At 43.4% G+C, this 18,742-nt stretch overlaps 3 protein-coding genes across 5 annotated transcripts; 1 reads left to right on the top strand and 2 right to left on the bottom strand.

Moving 5' to 3' along the window:
• Positions 1-1,252: 1,252 nt before the first annotated feature.
• Positions 1,253-6,130, bottom strand: fam151b (family with sequence similarity 151 member B). The gene is made up of 6 exons (XM_004072952.5): positions 6,079-6,130; positions 5,329-5,641; positions 3,705-3,864; positions 3,403-3,620; positions 1,692-1,827; positions 1,253-1,614 (listed from the first exon to the last, which is right to left on the bottom strand). The coding sequence occupies exons 2-6, from the start codon at positions 5,447-5,449 to the stop codon at positions 1,461-1,463; spliced, it is 789 nt and encodes a 262-aa protein (XP_004073000.2). The 5' UTR covers positions 5,450-5,641; positions 6,079-6,130; the 3' UTR covers positions 1,253-1,460.
• A 1,989-nt stretch (positions 6,131-8,119) lies between these two features.
• LOC101174198 (perforin-1) lies at positions 8,120-11,691 on the top strand. 3 transcript variants are annotated; one of them, XM_004072816.5, is made up of 2 exons: positions 8,120-8,268; positions 11,184-11,691. In XM_004072816.5, exon 2 carries the CDS (start codon positions 11,197-11,199, stop codon positions 11,590-11,592), a length of 396 nt encoding a protein of 131 aa, XP_004072864.1. In that variant the 5' UTR covers positions 8,120-8,268; positions 11,184-11,196; the 3' UTR covers positions 11,593-11,691. The 3 variants fall into 3 exon arrangements, with proteins under 3 accessions (XP_004072864.1, XP_078808580.1, XP_004072865.1); XM_078952454.1 differs by having other exon boundaries at positions 8,172-8,268; positions 11,154-11,691; XM_004072817.3 differs by having other exon boundaries at positions 8,239-8,595.
• Positions 11,692-11,894: 203 nt separating this feature from the next.
• uqcc3 (ubiquinol-cytochrome c reductase complex assembly factor 3) lies at positions 11,895-14,624 on the bottom strand. The gene is made up of 2 exons (XM_004072815.5): positions 14,410-14,624; positions 11,895-12,148 (listed from the first exon to the last, which is right to left on the bottom strand). Exons 1-2 carry the CDS (start codon positions 14,524-14,526, stop codon positions 12,020-12,022), a joined length of 246 nt encoding a protein of 81 aa, XP_004072863.1. The 5' UTR covers positions 14,527-14,624; the 3' UTR covers positions 11,895-12,019.
• Between the last annotated feature and the right edge of the window lie 4,118 nt (positions 14,625-18,742).

The raw sequence follows: 18,742 nt of genomic DNA on the forward strand, positions 1-18,742 counted from the left end.
GGCGCCTCAAAAAAGGAAGATCAACGGCCGCTCACCTACACTCGGGACTGGGGAGAGCAGAGCTTGAGATGCTTATTTCTTTTTTACCGCAATGCTGCCGTTTTCCTTCATTAACTCATACAAAGCATCCTGTTTTCTCGTTGTTTTTGTAAGAAGAAATAAACCCTCAAAGCAATGGAACGGACTGCAGATAGAACATCACGAACAAACAGAACCCATCAGCTCTGGAGGAGGCTTCAGCAGGAATGTCGCCTCTGCAATGACATGCAGCAGATGTTCTAGAAACAGTTCAATGAAATGTAATTTAAATAAGTTTACAGAGTCCATTTGTTCTCACCTGGAGCTCAGACAGGTAAAGCAACCTTAAAGCGCAGTGTTCTATTGGATCTATATTGGGATTGAAGTGCAAACTCAGCTACAGCTCCATCAAGAAAACGCACAACGCCATCTAGTGCTGGAAAGTGTTATCCTACACACTGAAGACCCGCTCTAGTAGACGCGTTTCCATCTCTGCTCAGCCCTCCTGCAGAACAGAAGAATTTAAGGACTAACCTGTTTTTCTCAGACAATCTTCTATGATTTCATCTGTTTTACAGCAAAAAGGTCTAAAGGTCAGTCAGATTTAGCTTCTGCGTCCTGTAATTTGTTAATGTAAAGTGGCTTCTTTGATCTCCGACACTAAGAAACCCCACGCCTCCTCCCATCAGAGCATCTTTGACGTAGGAATTGTTTTATTTAATGCTCAAAGCAAGGGCCGACTTCATTCCGCTCCTGCCGGATGCTGCTCCAGCTTTTTTTCTGACCAGAAGATCTCAGACTCCAAATTGGGTTCACTTCCTTTTTCCGGATCAAATCAAGGGTTTTCCAGGACTTAAAGGGTTTTCTGTGTGAAATGATTTTAGGTTTGGTTCTTGTTGATCTGCTGACTATACCAGGCTGATTAGAAAAGAGCAAAGCTCCGCCTCCTTTTGGCTTAAAATAAAGACTGAGGTAAACAGATGTCTGGATGAAAAACGTCTTTAATCTGGATGACCTCCTATCCATGTGCAAAGTTGAAAATAGTCCAAGACCTCCCAACAATAAAGGAATACTCTGAAGGCTACAAACTGTTTACATACCGGGGATGCCACAGATCCCGGTTTAAAACCGAACTGTCTGTGGTACGGATGAGCCGAGCTGGATGGAGAGGGAATCGCCGCATCCTCACTGCATCCATTAGGTGTGTGTTGAAAGTGACAAACACATATTGAGCTCAGTTTAAAAAGGATTTTTTTATTTATCGTATTGCTTTACACCAGGCTCAGTATAAAACTATTATTTGCTCAAAAAATGTTTTTTCTGAATTTTTAGTTTGTTCTGTAAAACACAAATCTTATTTCCAAACAAAACAGTGAAAAAAGTGAATCATTGCATCATCTCTTTGGTCCCTCCCCCTGCGTCCTGGGGGGCATCAGGGAGCTTCACTCAGACTCTGCCGACGTGCCTCTGAGCTCCGCTCTCACAGAGTCCAGCAGGTCGAAGTAGATCTTGCCGACATCCAGGCGACTCCTGTAGCTCCGCAGGTCCTGAAGGGAGAACTGATCCTCAGTGGAGGTCCAGACCGTGAGGGAAAACCTGAGAGGAAACGCAGGTGAACAGCTGTGAGCATCACCTGGGCTTAAGCTAACAAATGCTCGTGGGGGCGGGGTCACCTGTCTGACCGCTGCAGCAGCCAGCACAGCTGGGGGAGGGACTGTGCCAGCAGGGCAGCTCGCACGGGGAACGTGACGGCGTGAGGAAGGTCCCTGCAGATCTGCTCCATCTCCTGCACCATGTCCCAGCTGTAACCTGGAACACGGAGGAGGAGGAGGAGGAGGATGAAGGTGCAGCTGCAGCACCGCCGCGCAGAAACAGGAGTTCATGACAGATTTCAGAAACACTTTTACAGGAACTGGTGCGGAACAGGACGGCAACAGAAAAACACACTCTGGGGAAATCGCAGTGAACTTCAGCGCCGCCCATGGAACACACTTACACACACGTGCACACTGCTGCTGACACACACATTCCCACCATCACACACATTCATCTGCTACATGTAGGTGCACCCTCCCTCACTCATGCACACACACCTTCACATCAAGGAACGCTCACATATACACATCACCGGCCACTTTATAACATATACCTTGCTGGTACCGGGTTGGACCCCCTTAGCCTTCAGAACCACCTTAGTCCTTGGTGGCATCGATTCAACAAGGTTCTGGAAACATTCCTCAGAGACTTTGGTCCATCTTGACATGACAGCATCACAGTTGCTGCAGATTTGTCCTCTGCACATCCATGATGCTGATCCCCCGTTCCACCACATCCCAAAGGTTCTCTATTGGGTTCTGGTGACTGGGGAGGCCGTTTGAGTCCAGAAAACTCATTGTCATGTTCTAGAAACATGTCTGAGATGATTCCAGCTTGATGACATGGAGCCTTATCCTGCTGGAAGTAGCATCAGAAGATGCTACACTGCAGTCAGAAAGAGATGGACATGGTCAGCAGCAATAATCAGGTAGGCTGTGGTGTTGGAACCGTGCTCAACTGGTACTAAGAGGTCCAAAGTGTGTCAAGATCCCCCACACCATGACACCACCACCACCAGCATGAACCGTTGCCACCAGGCAGGATGGATCCATGCTTTCAGGTTGTTGAGGCCAAATTCTGACCCTACCATCTGAATGTGGCAGCAGAGATGGAGACTCATCAGACCAGACAACCTTTTTCCATCTTCTATGGTCCAGTTTTGGTGAGTCTGTGTGAATTGTAGCCTCAGGTTCCTGTTCTTAGCTGACAGCAGTGGTACCCGGTGTGATCTTCTGCTGCTGTAGTCCATTTGCCTCCAGGTTGGACGTGTTGTTCTTTCAGAGATGCTCTTCTGCAGACCTCGGTTGGAACCAGTGGTTCTTTGAGTTCCTGTTGTCTTTCTATCAGCTGGAGCCAGTCTTACCTCTGGCGTCAACAAGACATTTCCGTCCACAGAACTGCTGCTCTCTGGATATTTTCTACTTTAAAGATCATTCTTTGTAAACTCTAGAGATGGTTGTGGGTGAAAATCCCAGTAGATCAGCAGTTTCTGAATTCCTCAGACCAGCTTGTCTGGCACCAACAACCATTCAAAGTCACTTCAGTCACCTTTCTTCCTCATTCTGATGCTGGTTTAAACTGCAGCAGATCACCTGGACCATGTCTACATAAATGCATTGAGTTGCTGCCATGTGATTGGCTGATTAGAAATTTGGATTTACCAGCAGTTGAACAGGCATACCTAATAAAGTGGTCGATGATTGTAAATCCTCCAACACTGGTTCAGGCGTGACGCTCTGCTTAACCCCGCCTCCTTTCAACGGCTCAGACAGCCTCAGGTGGGCTCACCTGGATTTTCTGCCCCTGCGGTCCATCCTGTGGTCCACCCCAGAGACAGCACAGCGTGGGGGGGGAGATCAGCAGTAGCCGACAGGAAGGACTCTGCCTTTAGGGGGGTGGCCCGCCCCCCAGGACCAGTCAGGATGTCAGCATTGATCCACACAGGAAACTTCTTCTCGGAAAGCACCGGCTCCAGCAGGACCAAGGACGGAGCCACGGCCTCCAGACTGCATGGAGAGCCAGGTGAGTGCACCGTTAGGAGGTCTGTGTGGTTGTGTGTGTGTGGTGGGGGGGTTTGGGGTGGGGTTCACCTCTTAAAGTCCAGCTTTATCCCCTTACGGTGCTCCCTCACACCGTGGAGCCACTCACTCAGTGTAATGTCGCTGTCCGTGTCTGGGGGGTGGGCCATGACGGGCTCCTTGGGGTCACGACCTCTCAGGATGACATCAGCTTCAAGCATGTGACTGTGATCTAAGAGACACACCCACCAACACATAAGCAGAGGCCCTGACCCCCTCAGAATAAAGGACCTGATGAGCAAAAGTCATGCTTTCAATGAAAGGTAAATTATTATTTACCGTCCAAATTTGCGGTGCCGTGACGGTCCGTCATATAGCACACATAATGAAGGCGCGTCCAAAGTGTGGCCTGAAGCCCAAATACAGCCTGTAGCTGCGTTATAATAAAGTCCCCCAGAACCATGAATCGCAAAAAGCTATTTTGGATTTCACCACAAGATGGCAGCGATGCGCAAAAACATGGCTTTTAGAAAGAAAGATGAGATATTTTGAAGCAGAATGTAAACATTTCAACATGCAGTTTAGAAATTAATAATTATACATTTTATTTAGAAAGATATGCGCTTTACATTTTAAAATGAAAACTCAAAGCGATACATTATAAAGCAGCATTAAAAAGATACAAATAAGAATGACAAATAGTGCTAAAAATCATTCTTATAAAGGAATGTCTTTAATGCTTTTCAAACTTTGTTTATATTTCAGAGCCTCAGAAACTGCGTCATGCGTGTAGAGCGGCTTGGTCTGCTTGTGACATTTATGCTGTTTTTGTATATGACATATACGTCAAATAATCAGAACAACAGCTTTTTACACGAGCTTATTCAAAATGCAGCAGGTTTTCAAATACTCGATTTGCAGTTATGAGCTGTAATATTTTGAGCTTCTGTATTATATTATTGTTTATGTTTGCATTTAAACCTAATTCCATATTTTATAACCATATTCAAATAAACCTATGATGTGTCAAATCTCTGGTCATTTTTTTTCTTCTGGCAGTTTTTTTTTTATTTAACAAGAAAATATGAAAGTCTAACTGGAAGATTAAGAAGATTATTTTGAAACACTATTTCTAAAACAGTTTACGTTTGCTTTAGTGACGACAGCCTAATGTCTGATTGTGAAGCAGAACCTCAAACCTTTTCACCGTCATTTTAACATAAATGCTGCTTACTTTTTCCTTTAAAACCGGGGGCTTAAAATGTCAATCTGATGTGTTTTCACTCCACCAAAACGGCCCTGGTTCAAATCCCAGCGTGGACCCGTGTGGAGTGTACATCCCCTCTCTGTGTGGGCATGTGTGGGTTTGCAGTCCAAAAACATGCTTCATAGGTGAACTGGTGATTCCAAAATTGCCCCTATCTGTGCATGTGCGTGTGCATGCGAGTGTGCGTGCGCTCCTACAACAGAATGGACACCTGTGTCACCCAACAGTAGCTGAGATAGGCTCCAGCAACAGGAAGATGGTAGAACTGTGCTCCTCGATTTACCCAGACTGTGTGACGTCACAACAAACCCAACGATCGATCCCGATATTGGTAAACTGACGTCACCCGCGCCAAAATACATTTATTTTTTATGCCGTCAGCTGTTCAAAGAACTCCCAACTGGAGTGTTCATAACGTCAGTAGCCCACCTGTAAGAGCACGCGCAAGCTCCCGCCTACTGTTGACCGCGTGCGCCCAGCTGACTGCGCACGCGTCCTTGCCGGTGAGCGCGCCCGCGCTCCTGAAGAACTCCAGCGTCCCGTCGCCCATCCCAAATCCCCGAGCGCCTCCCAGCGGCCACAGTCTCTCTGCTGCACCGAACCCGGAGCCCTTCAGACTGCTAAACCCCGAGCACAGCCGAACAGAACCGAAATGAAGTCCGACGCTGACAGCTCGGGAAACCGCACTGTTTTCAGGACAGCCGATCTGCAGGCTCACGGTGCTCGATCGCCCCCTGCTGGTCTGGAGGACAAACAGCATGGAGAATGCAGGTGCTGGTTCAATTCCATTCTGTTCTGGCTCTGGGAGAAAGATTAATCATTTACACAAACCAGGATCTTTCCCATAAATGCAGAATATCAAATCATTATTTTGTAAAACCAGGAACAGTTCAGTTCTCTGATATAAAATGTCCTGCATGGTAAAAAAAAATGTTTCCCACTGTTTGTTGCCGTGTTACTTGTTACTTTAGATTTTAGAGATAAAAAGCTGACCAGACTGCACGAACTCTAAATAATGCTAAATCCATCATAGTTGTCATTTGTTGATTTCCAGTTAAGATCAAATCAAAACATATAGCTTTATTAAATATATATATTTTTTAAAACCGTTTTTTATCGTTACAATTCTGCTTATTAAGTCATTACTTTGACTAAGACGGCAAACATTTCTGTAGTTACCGTAGTCTGAGCCGTTTTGTCACTCAGATCCAAAAGGAAAAGCCCGGACTGTGGAGTTCACTCCCGTTACACCGGATGGTTTCCAAATCCAGACTGAGCGTTTCATGAAGTTCCCAGATGAGGGGAACAACACCTGCAGCAGGACAGATGGCCTCTCTTCTTTTTCTGCATCGTGTCACTTTGATAACCTGAAGCACTCACTGCATTATTGCTGTTCTCTATGGAGGTGGATTTTTCCAAAGCATGGACTTTGACATAAATGACCCCCCCCCCCCCCCCCCCCCCGTGCACCTGTAAAGAAACCGTTTAGATCTGAGATCTGCTTAAAGCAGGTGTGTGCGTGGGATTTACGTGGCACCACAACAGACACTGCACCTGAAACACGTGCACGGACAGGTACCACATAGTGTGTGTGTATGTGCATGTGATTAGATGTTTGCTTTTTTTAACTCCCAGACATCCTGCGGAGCAACACCTGATGGTCAGACCACTGCCACCTCTCCGTTTCACCTCTCTGTGCGCACACACACACACACACACGATACACACACACACACACACACACCCTCCTGCTGTTTTTTGTTGGTGTTTCCCAGATCCTGAACGTCGTTAAACCAACCTGCTGCTGCCGTCAGCCTACGTCCTGCAGCCTGTCCTGCCCCCGTGTGTGTGTGGGTCTGTTGGGGGGTGGGGGGTAGGCAGGTATCACCATCTGTGTTCATTCTCACTGTGGGAATCAGCAGTTGGGGGCAAAAACCATTGGCTGGGCCGGGCTGTGCGCTCACACACCCCCTCACAAAGGTCAGGACCTGGCCAGCAGATAATCAGGCCTGAGCTCAGAGAGCAGAACCTGCAGAAGGAGAACTCCATGCTGTTTGGGTTGAGAGAGTTGAGAACTGAACCAAACGACCCACTCCGAGGAAAACTGTGTTTTTGTTGTTTCTAACGTGTTCTTGCAGCATTTTTCTGATGATGGAAGACGCGTATTAAGAAATTTAAGCTTAACACTGCATGATTAAGTATTTCTTCATTCCTATTGTTGTTAATCAGGAGCAGATGAAGTGTAAACAGAGAGCTCTCATCATCAGGGAGGGGAAGAGGGGACAGGGTTTCTCCATTATCTATTATTCCATCCGTTTATCAATCATTCAATCTTTTTTTTGTTCATTACTAAATAAAACCTATCTGTATGTCCTTGTTAATCAACATATCCGTCCATCCAGTTCTCTTCCTTGAGGAGCAGAACTAGAGGTTCTTGGTCTTTAAAGAAAGCAGGAAACGATCAGTAGTCCTGCTCAGAATGAACAACCATCATCTTTTAGCAAATGGCAGCATCACTTCGACCCTTTGAGGTCCTGAACCCAAGAGGCAGCCACATTAACCGGGTTTTACTCCGTCCCAAACGAGAAAATGGGAGGAACCAAGTAAAAGGAATGTTTGTTGGGTCCACTCACTAACAAATCATATCAAGTTATACATTTAAGGTCAAAACAAACCAAAACAGCTGATTTAACCCCCTCCCCCGAGTTTAAATCATTGGAAAATGAATCGATAAGCATAAAGAGTTGTTGACGTCAACACGGCCCCTTCTAAAACCTGCCTCTGGTGGTCATTTATGGAACTGCAATATTTGTTTCTTCTGGGTTCAAATATAAATTTGTAAATAGAATGAGGGGTATTGATCCCCCTTCATAATCCTGCAAAGATCATTTATGTCAGTGGAAACAAGGACAACGAACCCAACATTCACTGCAGAATTGGCTCAGAAGGCCCAACAGGTGGTTTGCAGGTAAAATTACCCATCATGCACTACAAGTCGGTCGTTTGGAAACACTCGACCATTTCAAACTCTTGCCTGCTAGGGTTTCTGAGCAGCTAATTTCCAACAATGACATCATCAGGCTTATGATCCTGAGCCGGTACCGAACTGAGAAATGAACATTTTCAGTTTTTAGACCGGGGTTGGGCACGAGGACAGGGGGTAAGGGAGGGGGTTGCACATTCTCAGAAAGACTAAGATCTTCTGATTTGTAACAACAACAAAAACCTGCTCATGTGGAGTTATGCAACAGTGAGAGCGGAGCAGCTTGTGCCCGCGGTGGGAGGGCTCCAGGACCTCAGGCAGCTGATATGAGGAGCGCCTGTACCCGAAACCCACCTGACACAGGACAGCCTGGAGACCAACCACAGGTAGGACCCCCAGCTTAGCAGACACGCTCAGAATAATGCCTTTCCGTGTGCAGATATGAAGACTCTGGACAGGGGCTTTCCTTTCACGCTTCAGTTCCATGGAAAATCCAAATTCTTGAAAGACGAGCAGTGAGGGGGTCAAACCATCAGAGCCCAAAGTTTGTGAGAGAACCACAGAGTTCCTGCAGACCTAGAACTTCACAGGACCCCACTGCTCTCTATTAAAGCGACTCCACTTTTCAAGCAAACACTGGGTCTGTTTTAGCACTTTAAACTTGTGTGGGGCATCCAGGAGCAGCTCCACGGGTCCAGTTGTCCCGTTTACAGGTGAGCTCCAGAAGCTTCAGGATCTGGGAGGCTGTAATGGTTTGGTCAATGCTACAGGTTTTGCAGGCTGGTAGAGAAGCAGGAGGGAAGTTTTGTTCCCAACAGATGGAGAAGAGTCAGACTCCATAGCAACGATTCAATGGGACTTAATTGTTCCAAGGAGATAAATGTTTTAAAAGAAAAAATATTATTGGGTTTAGGGCTGCATGATGTAGGAAAGTTGCGATGTGCCACATTAGGGATCAATCTTGCAATGAACCAATAGCAAAACAAAAATGCATCATTTCCATTTCACCACAACAGTTTTGTTTCATTAAAGTCCACATGACTTCAATTAACCTTCAAATGACCCGCATCTACATGGAAGGTGGCCATCTGATAGAAAAAAGCTCCATCCCATTGATTAATTTAAGAGGCTCCATCCGATTATTCAAAAGCATAGAGGGTCGTGTTTGATATGTCAAGCTGCCATAAGATGGTTTACTGTATTTACTGGTTTTTCCACACTACAGGGTGCCCTGTCAGTGAATGATCTATTTTTGATCTTATGTCATATAGGCGGCGCACCGAACTATAAGGTGCATCATAGCCAATGCCGGTTAGCTTGATACTTTAGACAAATTGTGCATTTTGTGGTCCAAGCACCAAATCTGGCAAGGATGTACCTTAGGATCCCCTCTTTCAACTTTTATTTGTCCGTCTCAACAATATGGGCTGTTTGAGCACAAAATGTAGTCTTTGAACTTGAGGGGTACCTACAGATTTATTATATACATTTTAAAATCTTGGATTTTCTCTTGGTGTATGTGCTTTTCTGAAAGAAGGGATCTTAAGGCACATCCATGCCAAATTTGGAGCTTGGACCACAAAATGAAGGATTATTTTATAACCGGCTCCACTATGAAGCAAAACAAAAGAGTCAGAGATAAGTAAGTCAAACTTTATTGACTGCGTTCACAGAAACTCCAGAGCTTCTTTGTAACAAGCTACACATTAGTTGCGTTAGAATATTTACAATAACTCCTAGCCTTGTTAGCAACACGAAAAAAAAAAACTGTTACACGTTAGCATGTCCACAACAACACCCAACCGAACATCGTGACACAGCACCACGTTCCTCTAAAAACTGTATCTGCATCAGGAAAATTAAGTATGCGTTAATGGTCAATAGGTTAATAGTCTCAGCTCCGATTGGCTGCTGGGTGTGCATTTAAAAGTGATACACCACAGGATAACCGCACCCCTAAAAAAAAAGTTCCGGTAACATATCTTATATGTTCCGTATCACTGCGCCGGCTTCTTTAACCCTTGTGTTATCTTAGATGACCCACCCTTACTTTTATTTGTTCTCCCTACCATGACAAAGGTGGATACAGGTGGAAAGATTTCATGTAATCCATGGACACCAGTGAAGATCACAAATCATTGAAGAAAAAAGGTTCAGAGCACTGTCTAGTGGGTCTAGATGACCCAACTCTCTATGTCAAAGTGCCTAGGATAGCACAATGCTTATAACAACCTTTAGTTTCCTCATTTGGACAAAAACAAGCGGTAAAAGGTGAACTTTCTCTCTTAACTGACGCTTTATTCAACCCATCGTGACGACCAACATAGACATTACTTTCCTTTGCTGCTAAAGTCGAAGTCGGTGCCGCCTGAGCCGGCTAAGAGGCAGCGCACCGTGCAACATATAGTCTATTTTTTAACCCTTGTGCTATCCTAGACACGTTAATGTTGGGAGTTGGGTCATCTAGACCCACTAGACAGTGCGCTGAACCTTTTTTCTTTAATGATTTGTGATCTTCACTGGTGTCCATGGATGACATGAAACCTTTCGACCTTTGTCATGGTAGGGAGAACACGTCAATGGTCATCTTGACCCCACAGGATAGCACAAGGGTTAAATAGGTACTAAAGACTGATTGAATATTTATTTGTTTTGTAAGTGACCATGGTATAAGCGGGAAAATGTCCTTTGAAGTGTGCATTATCAGAATTAACACGCTTCACGGAAGCAGCCGTCCGACAGGAACAGCGTGCGTTAATGCTGATAATACACAACCATCAACCCTTAAATACCATGGTCACCATACAAATGAACATTAAGTCAGTTTTTAGTACTTTATTGTTGTTATTTGTTCGGTTCAGAATGTTTTTTTGCACAAAAAGCAAACTATGTGTTATGTGGTGCTTCGCCGCTTACCCAGCACCGACCTCGAGAAGGTTCACGTCTTACCGCTCGTTTTAGTCCAGATTATGAAGATAAAGTTTGTTTTAAAGAAGCTATTTGACCAGAACTTCTTTTTTAGGTGTTAATTATGAGTTCTTAATGCACACCCAGGAGCCAATCAGAATCGAGTATTCACCCAGACCGTGGTATAACCAGAATTAATCCATACACAAGGATTACGGCTTCTAAATTATCTTTCAAGTGCAGAAAATACGGTAACCGTTTAATGCAGTTTCCGCTGTCTTCTGCGCGTATCACACAGGCTGATATGGCAATGACAATAAATTCATTCATCTGAATGAATTCTGTTCTGATCCTTTCCCCTCAGCCTTGACACATTACTGTCTTTTGTTCAAAGCCTCCGGAGAACCATGACCTCCCTTCCAGCTCTTCTCCTCCTCGCCCTGGGCCTGACCGTGGCGGAGGCCCAGTTGAGGCTCTATAACCTGCGAGCCAGCGACCTCCCTTCAGACCTCCTGGGAACCTCAGACGGCTACGTCCAAGTCTACAGCGGCTCCACGTATTTGGGTAAAACCGCGGTCCGCAAGAACGACCCCGACCCCTGGTGGGAGGAGGAGTTTCAGCACTTCAAAGCCAAAGAAGGCGACGAGCTGAAACTGGAGGTTTATGACCAGGACCTGCTCTTCCACGACCTGGTGGGAGTCTGCCAGAGACAGATGAAGCTGGGCACCCACACGCACGACTGCTACCTGAAGAAGGGAGGAGTCCTCACCTACACCTACACCCTCGATGATATCAATCAGTAGGCTAGTGGGCCGTCCGCCATGAGTCATGTGACGCTTCAACATCCTGTCAGGCGTCTGTTCAGCTCTGGTTTCCTTGAATAAACCTTCTTACTCTGTCAAGTGGTGGCTCTTCTGTTGCTTCAGAGGCTGGGCTCCTCCTGCCTGTGTGTTCGTTTGAACCCCTGATTGTTTTGGTTTGTCAGAGAGTGACTAAAACAAGGTAGGACTTCCTGCTCACCAGGCAGCAGGATCTGAGCATGCGCAGTTCCATCCACCTGCATCGCTACTGACCACATGATGAAGAATGACAGGGAGATCCCGGCGGGGGTAAGAAGGCAAACACGTTTAATTTACTTCAGAGAAACACAGCCACGCACGAAAACGCGCGCTCGTCGCATATGAGCACGCGGCGGAGCGCACGAGCCAGTTTGCAATCAAGCGGCTCCGTCTACTTCCCGGGTCCGGAGCTCCGGGCGAGATTGTGGTCGGTCTCGGCAGCCTCCTTCAGAACCTGCATCACCATGGCGTTCCGCAGCCTTGTCTCCTCCATCCTCTGAGGGTTGGACTCCGGCAGGTTCTGGAGGGAGCAGGAAGACACCGGAACAAGACTTTACGGACAGATAAAAGTTAGAAAGAAACTTCAAAGAAATGCGGACACACTGGCACGCGCGCGACTGTAGCTGCCTGAAATAACCCACAGCCTAAAGGCCTGTTCACACCGGGACGAATTTCGCCGGCGATTTTCGCCGACGTTTAACGCCTCGTGACTAAACAAAGGGAGTAAGCCCTGGCTGCAGCCTGCAGAATGGGTCATCATAGTGGAATGCTTTGATTGCAGAGGAATGTGAACACGCTGTGGAATGTTAACCCCGCCCACGCTGAGCCCGTGCATTTGATTCACCTTTGTCACAGCAGTTGTGATTGCAGGAAAGGGGAAGAATCAGTGGAGCACATTTTGTGTCATTGTGAATTGTATGAGGAAGAAAGAGAACAGAAGGAGGAAAATTTGAATGGTGCAATTTTTTTTATGTATCACTCAAAAAAATGATTCAAGCCCCTCTTTCATGTAACACAATAAAATTCTGTATGTTTTATTTAAAAATATTTATTTTAAAAGATTGTATCTACATTTAATTGACCTAACACAAAATGTATAAATAGTTTCCCCTATAACTCCAGTAATCCAAAATAATTGAGTTCAAGTAAGGGGCATGCTGTTGAATGCTGTTTTCCTGTTTCTCTTTATTCTTTTTGCCGTCTCACGGCTACAATTTTTCACCTATTTTAACCATTGAACTTTTAAAATGTTCAACTCCTTCATCTAATGTAATGCCTGGTATGACTATTAGTCCTTCAAATCCTTCGACTTTTCAAAAGTGAAAACTTTAGTTCGCTTTTTCCACGTAAAAAACGAAACTGTGGCATGAAATCGCTTCAACTCGGCTTCTCCCAATAAGAGGAAAGACGATCATGATCACGTGCGTGATCACCGGAGTGATAGCTCAGTGGCTTAGATAGCGGGTTAACAACTCAGAGGTTCTGAGTTCGAATCTAGCATTAGACCGTTGTTGCTTATTTTTTTTTCCTTTGCCTTTCTTGATAAAATTTAGTTCGACTAACTCGATTATATTTCATTACATGGAAGAATTTACTTTGAGGTGGGGTTACTCATATTTATTGGATGTAAATCCTGACAAAACAATTAAATTGAGTTCATCCAATGAGTTATTTTTTGAGTCTGTGAGGCCAGACAGAATTTATTAATTCCCTAATGCATGCACATGGAAACTTGTAAAAGGCATAAGAAGGCAGGAATCATGGTAGAAATTCCCTAATTCAATTAAATATTTTTATTTTATTTTAGCACATACAATGAAAAAGGGATCATGAATACAAAGAATGCATTAGGATAATACTAAACTTTAACAAAAAAGACTAAGCTAAACTGATATCCCTGCCCTTAGACCCCCCCCCTTCACAGTAAGGAAAAACTCCTTAAAAACCCGTAGGTGGCAATATTGCACATGGAAACTTGTAAAACCACCAAAGAAGAAGACGGGCTCAGCATGGGCGGGGCTAACATTCCACAGCGTGTTCACATTCCTCTGCAATCAAAGCATTCCACTATGATGACCCATTCTGCAGGCTGCAGCCAGGGGTAGTTGAACAAAGGGCACCAACGAGAGTGTGCACACCGACGCGAAAAAACGCCAGGCGTTAAAGCGTCAAAAAAAAAAAACGCCCCGGGTTCGTTTTTTTTTTTCGACGCGTCGCATCGAAATCTACTCGACCAATGAGAATGGCGCTTTTGCTCACGTGTCTGGAGCTTCTGAAGTTACAGTAAAACACAACTTGGGGGCGCTCAAACACAAAACTGCCTTGCTGAGCACACATACCAGCGAAGAAGATAGACGCCAAGTAGCGTCTACACAGCCGCGAAGCAATAATGACGGACATCCTAAAATATCCCCGAACCAAGCACCAGTTGGAGCTACTGGTGCTTGAAATATTCATGTTTTCTTTGTTTGATTCTGACAAGCGTGTAAATACTTGCTCTCTTCTTCTGAGTGAAAAGCGACTTTAAGAAGCGTAAAGTTGCGCAGCGCCACCTTGTGTACAGGAGTATTTCTGTTTTACATTAAGCGCCATCTAATGTCAGGGAATGAAATTGCATGTTCACTCCACTCATCGTCAGCGAAAATCGCCTGGGTGTGAACACAAAAGACGTGGCGAAAAACGCTGGCGAATAACGCCTGGCGAATATTCGTCCCGGTGTGTACGGGCCTTAAGGAGGAGACCTGTCAATCACTAACCAAAGGGGCCGAGAACCGCGCTCACCTTCAGCATCTCTTTACGCCGCTCCTCCCCCGGAGAGATAATCGACCACGTCCCGTAACCGAGCCCCAGAGCGGCGACCAACGCCGTGGACGCGAGCACGGTGCGCATGCCGCTCATCCTGGGGGGCAAGAAGGACACGAGCGGCAGCACGAACCGAACCGGGGCGCATCTGCCCTACTTTGTTGTGTAAGGCCAGTGACTGAGCAGCAGTGCATGCTGGGAGCTCTGCTTAGTTTTTTTTTTCCTCCACAAAACTTTATTTGTAATGTTACATTTTACACAAACACAGAAAATACTGATCTGCTTAAAAAAACAAAACAAAGTAAAAATAAAATGCTGAAAATGAGAGAACAGCGAAAACACAGGATAGCTCACTCTGATTTAAGAACATTTTAAGTTAAACTCTCACCATTTTATGTTGGAAAGTTTTAAAAGAAATATAAAATATTGTTGTTTTTAATCTTTTGTTATTATCTTTTACATTCATAAATTCGTATGGTTCAATTTTAAAAATGTATATTTAGGTAGAAACTCAAAGTGGCCCCGCTGGCAGCTGTCAGAAATGTGGATTTTCCTCCTGGGATGTAGATGACGTCAGAACGGAGCCACCTTACGTCACAGCTGTGCAAATTCCTATTAAAATGTAATTATAATGTCAAAAAGATTCCCATCAATTTCTTGAATTTTTATCAGCAGGCTCTTCTTGCTTGGAAGTGATGTTATAGTCATAATTTTTCAACACACAAAAGTATAATTTTGAACAATGAAGACAGAACAATACAAAATAAATCTTTATTTAAACAAAACTGGATAGATAAAAAAAAATAATGTATGTTTCGGGTCTTTTTGATGAGGATGGTACCCTTTTGGATTATGGCAGGTTTCTAAATAAAACGTGTTTTTCAGTAACAAGCAAATCAGTGTACAGTGTAATGAAAGCTCTCCCTGTCAGGGTTAGACCGGTGACTTTATCCTTAAGAAAGAGAAGAAACACACAGGAGATGAAAGCTTTTGTTAGACTTCTGCAGAAGGAGAATCGAGAAGGAGTTTTGCCTTCCCAGTGTATCCAGTCTGGTTTTATTGGTGGCCAGGGTTGATAACATAAGAGTGGGTCATTCAATCAAGCAGTGCAAGGTCATTGTTTTCCAATTGAAAGATAGAACTGAGACAATCATTTTATGGCGATAATATGATAATTACATAACTCTAACACTCAGAATTAATTCAGCTGATGACCTCTCACCTTAAATATCAAGAAGCCTCTAAAATTGACTCTCCTTTCATAAATAATGGTATTGATATTCTCAATAAAAAGTATATTCTTAAAAATTTAAGTGAAAAATAAACATTACACAGAAAGGAGAAATCTTTTGGAACAATGATATAAATTGGGAAAAAGCATGGTTACTACCAGATACATTTTGTATAAATAGCAAAATTTAAAAAATAAATAAAAAAATTCTACATAGCTTTTACACTACAAATAGGTTTATATCCAAATTCTCAAATATAGAATCTAATTGTAGTTTTTGTATTGATTTCCTTTAATCAGGTCTTCACCTTTTTCTACTTTTATAAGTTTTCCCGTGAATCTTGGAACCAATTCGAACGCTTTGTAAACATCAGATTTAACTGTAACATTCTTATCAATTTCAAACAAATCCTCACATATTTCAATTCTGATGATAAAAAAAGTAGAAAAATAGTATTAATTTGTTTCTTTTCCAATCTAAATTTTACATACATAAATGCAGAAAAAAAACAACACTGGAACAATTTGTGCTTTTTCGTTCGATAGGTAAACCCCTGCTCTAAGAAAACATTGTATCTATTTTTGTACCTATCTTTTATATATTTTGAAATACTTTATTTTCTTATCAGCAAGCTCTATTTTTGATCTGCTACGTTCATTACTTGCTGTGCTTGAATACGTTTGGAATGATGGCATTGGTTGCTGCGGCTGATGATCTGTTTGATTCCTTGATGTCATGTTTTGTACTTTAATGTTATGATCAAAAAAGCTGGGGGGGGGAGGGGATAAAAGCTTTGCAAATTTCTTTTGCTCAAGAGTTTTGTTTTTCCGACAACAAATAGCGTTATTCATGAATTCCTGTTGGAAAACTTTCACTATTGTGTCCAAAGTGTCTCCTTTATTAGATCAGTTCATGATGTCTTTCAGTTGCCTATTTAATAAACAGAAAATAGGGCAGATGATACAAATCAGCTAGAAATTACAAATTAAAAAGCAAAACACATTATAAAGAAATCTCTTCTTTTTGTGCAATGTGCAAATGTTTCATCGCTTTTTTTATTGTGCAGAACTATAGGAAGACTTATATGATTAAATATAGCCTATTCTTCAACTGAGAGAATCAGGTTCAAAACTGCTGGCAACAAAATCACAAGATATTTTAAAAAATCGGTCATACCGTGACATTCTATGACCTACATTTTAATACAGGTGTCTAAAATGTCCACATTTTTGTTTGAAATGGCTAAATAAAAATAGGAAACAAAAGACGACGAGGTCACCAGGGTGAGAATTGGTTTAGTCGACGACTTTGGTGGGGAAGTAAATGGCTGAATGCCAAAACGCCCGAGAGATGGACAAAGGAAGGTCAAAGCCATCTGGTGCCCCATTGAGTAAAAAAGAAAAGAAAAAGAGGAGAAACGAGAAAAGGAAAGGATTGTCCTCATTGCTAGGGATGCACGTTTTCCAGGGCGACCTGCCACAACAACGTCAATGAAACTCAAGTAGACCTAAATGTTGCAACTGATCATTGTTCATTTTTGAATGCTTTTATTTTCTTCTAAAACTTTTGCTCTACCTTTGCCTGTAACATTATAACATACGACATACATGCGACATACAACATAAGTGGTGCCCCTTTGCACTGGTTTGTCTGTTGTAACACGAATGTTTTACTGTATGATTAGTTCATAAATGTTGAATGAGCTGTGATGGTCACACAGCATGCTGCCCTAACATGCAAATGGGGCAAATAACTTTTAAACATTTTTTAAATATTCTTTAACTAGTTAACTGGAGTTAAAGTAGGTTAATTTTGAGCCTGCATGTATTGTAAGTTTATTTTTTATGTCTTTCCATCATGTTGGGTTCTAGTCAGTGGAATTTTCATAAATCTGTACGTAGTTTTAAAGATGAATTTTTACCATTTACTAAAACTCTATGGTTACAAAACTTTATTTAAACATTCATAACAAAAAATGTGCCAATCATAGTAATGAAAACGGCAACCATGAGCTGTTTTTTTCTTCAGTTGTGACTCTAATGGGGTGGGTGGTTGGGCACCTGGGGAGGGTCTTGCCTGGGGAGTAATTCCGTGCAGAACCGCCTCTGGTGCTGATCCTCTTTTTTATTTTTCCTTTTTGGTGTGTGCTGTGCCTTTTTGTGTTTGGTTTTCTCTGTGTGATGGCGGACTTGGAGACACACCTAGACATGATTGAAGAAACGGTGGGTTTCCTCCTCCAGGACCGGTTCCAACGGTGGGTTTCCTCCTCCAGGACCGGTTCCAACGGTGGGTTTCCTCCTCCAGGACCGGTTCCAACGGTGGACCTTTGAGGGGCGACTTTGGACTGGGCAGACTTTTTCTAAGCTGGGACTTTTAAACATGTTTTATGCCTTTTTTTAAAATATTTTAACCTGATCAACTGTTTTCTTAGATCAAAACTTTTTTTATCTTTAATTGTTTTTGTCACCTTTGCACAGTGTTCATTGAGCTGATTGAGAATCACCCGTGTGACAATTGATTTGTTTTTGTTTGTGTGACAATTGATTTTTTTTTTTCTTTTCTTTTTTCTCTCTCTTCTCTTCTATTGTTTTCTCTTTGTTTTAGCTGAGTGCCTCTTGTGTTGGACATATTTTACTTTAACAAGAGGGGTTATTAATCTTCATACAAACCAGAGGTATGTCTGAATAAACCCCTTTTGTAATTGAGACCAAACTTGATTAATTTCAATCATGTTTGAAAATCTGTGGTGTTGGACCGGACGGAAAAGGAAAGGAGGGAAGAAGAGGGAGGGATGTCAGGGGGGGGGGGGGGGGGGGGTAGGAGGGTGATAATAGGAGGGGGGGGGGATAAGACCATGAAGCAGCATAAAGCAACAAGTTTACTGGTTGTTTATCATTATGGTAAGGTTCAAATGTAGTACAAAAAGGGCGGGGCCTGTCCACACACACTCAAATGTTATCAACACACCTGCTAGCTGCAGAAATGTCCACCTGTCGACATGTACACAAAACAGATAGTGTTCACACACGCATACTTATGCCTTTAAACCAACTAGTGTGAAATATTTCATTCATTCAATC

The sequence above is a fragment of the Oryzias latipes genome, chromosome 9 (genome assembly GCF_053564925.1).
Source record: "Oryzias latipes strain Hd-rR chromosome 9, Olatipes_Hd-rR_3.1".
NCBI lineage: Eukaryota > Metazoa > Chordata > Actinopteri > Beloniformes > Adrianichthyidae > Oryzias > Oryzias latipes.

Excerpts from the sequence above, each read along its gene's own strand:
- fam151b (XM_004072952.5), bottom strand. The coding sequence starts at position 5,449 with ATGGGCGACGGGACGCTGGAGTTCTTCAGGAGCGCGGGCGCGCTCACC. Across the intron at positions 1,828-3,402 it reads CGCAGGGGCAGAAAATCCAG|GTTACAGCTGGGACATGGTG; the intron begins GTGAGCCCACCT and ends TCCGTGTTCCAG. Across the intron at positions 1,615-1,691 it reads CTGCTGCAGCGGTCAGACAG|GTTTTCCCTCACGGTCTGGA; the intron begins GTGACCCCGCCC and ends GTTTCCTCTCAG.
- LOC101174198 (XM_004072816.5), top strand. The coding sequence starts at position 11,197 with ATGACCTCCCTTCCAGCTCTTCTCCTCCTCGCCCTGGGCCTGACCGTG.
- uqcc3 (XM_004072815.5), bottom strand. The coding sequence starts at position 14,526 with ATGAGCGGCATGCGCACCGTGCTCGCGTCCACGGCGTTGGTCGCCGCT. Across the intron at positions 12,149-14,409 it reads GGCGTAAAGAGATGCTGAAG|AACCTGCCGGAGTCCAACCC; the intron begins GTGAGCGCGGTT and ends TGCTCCCTCCAG.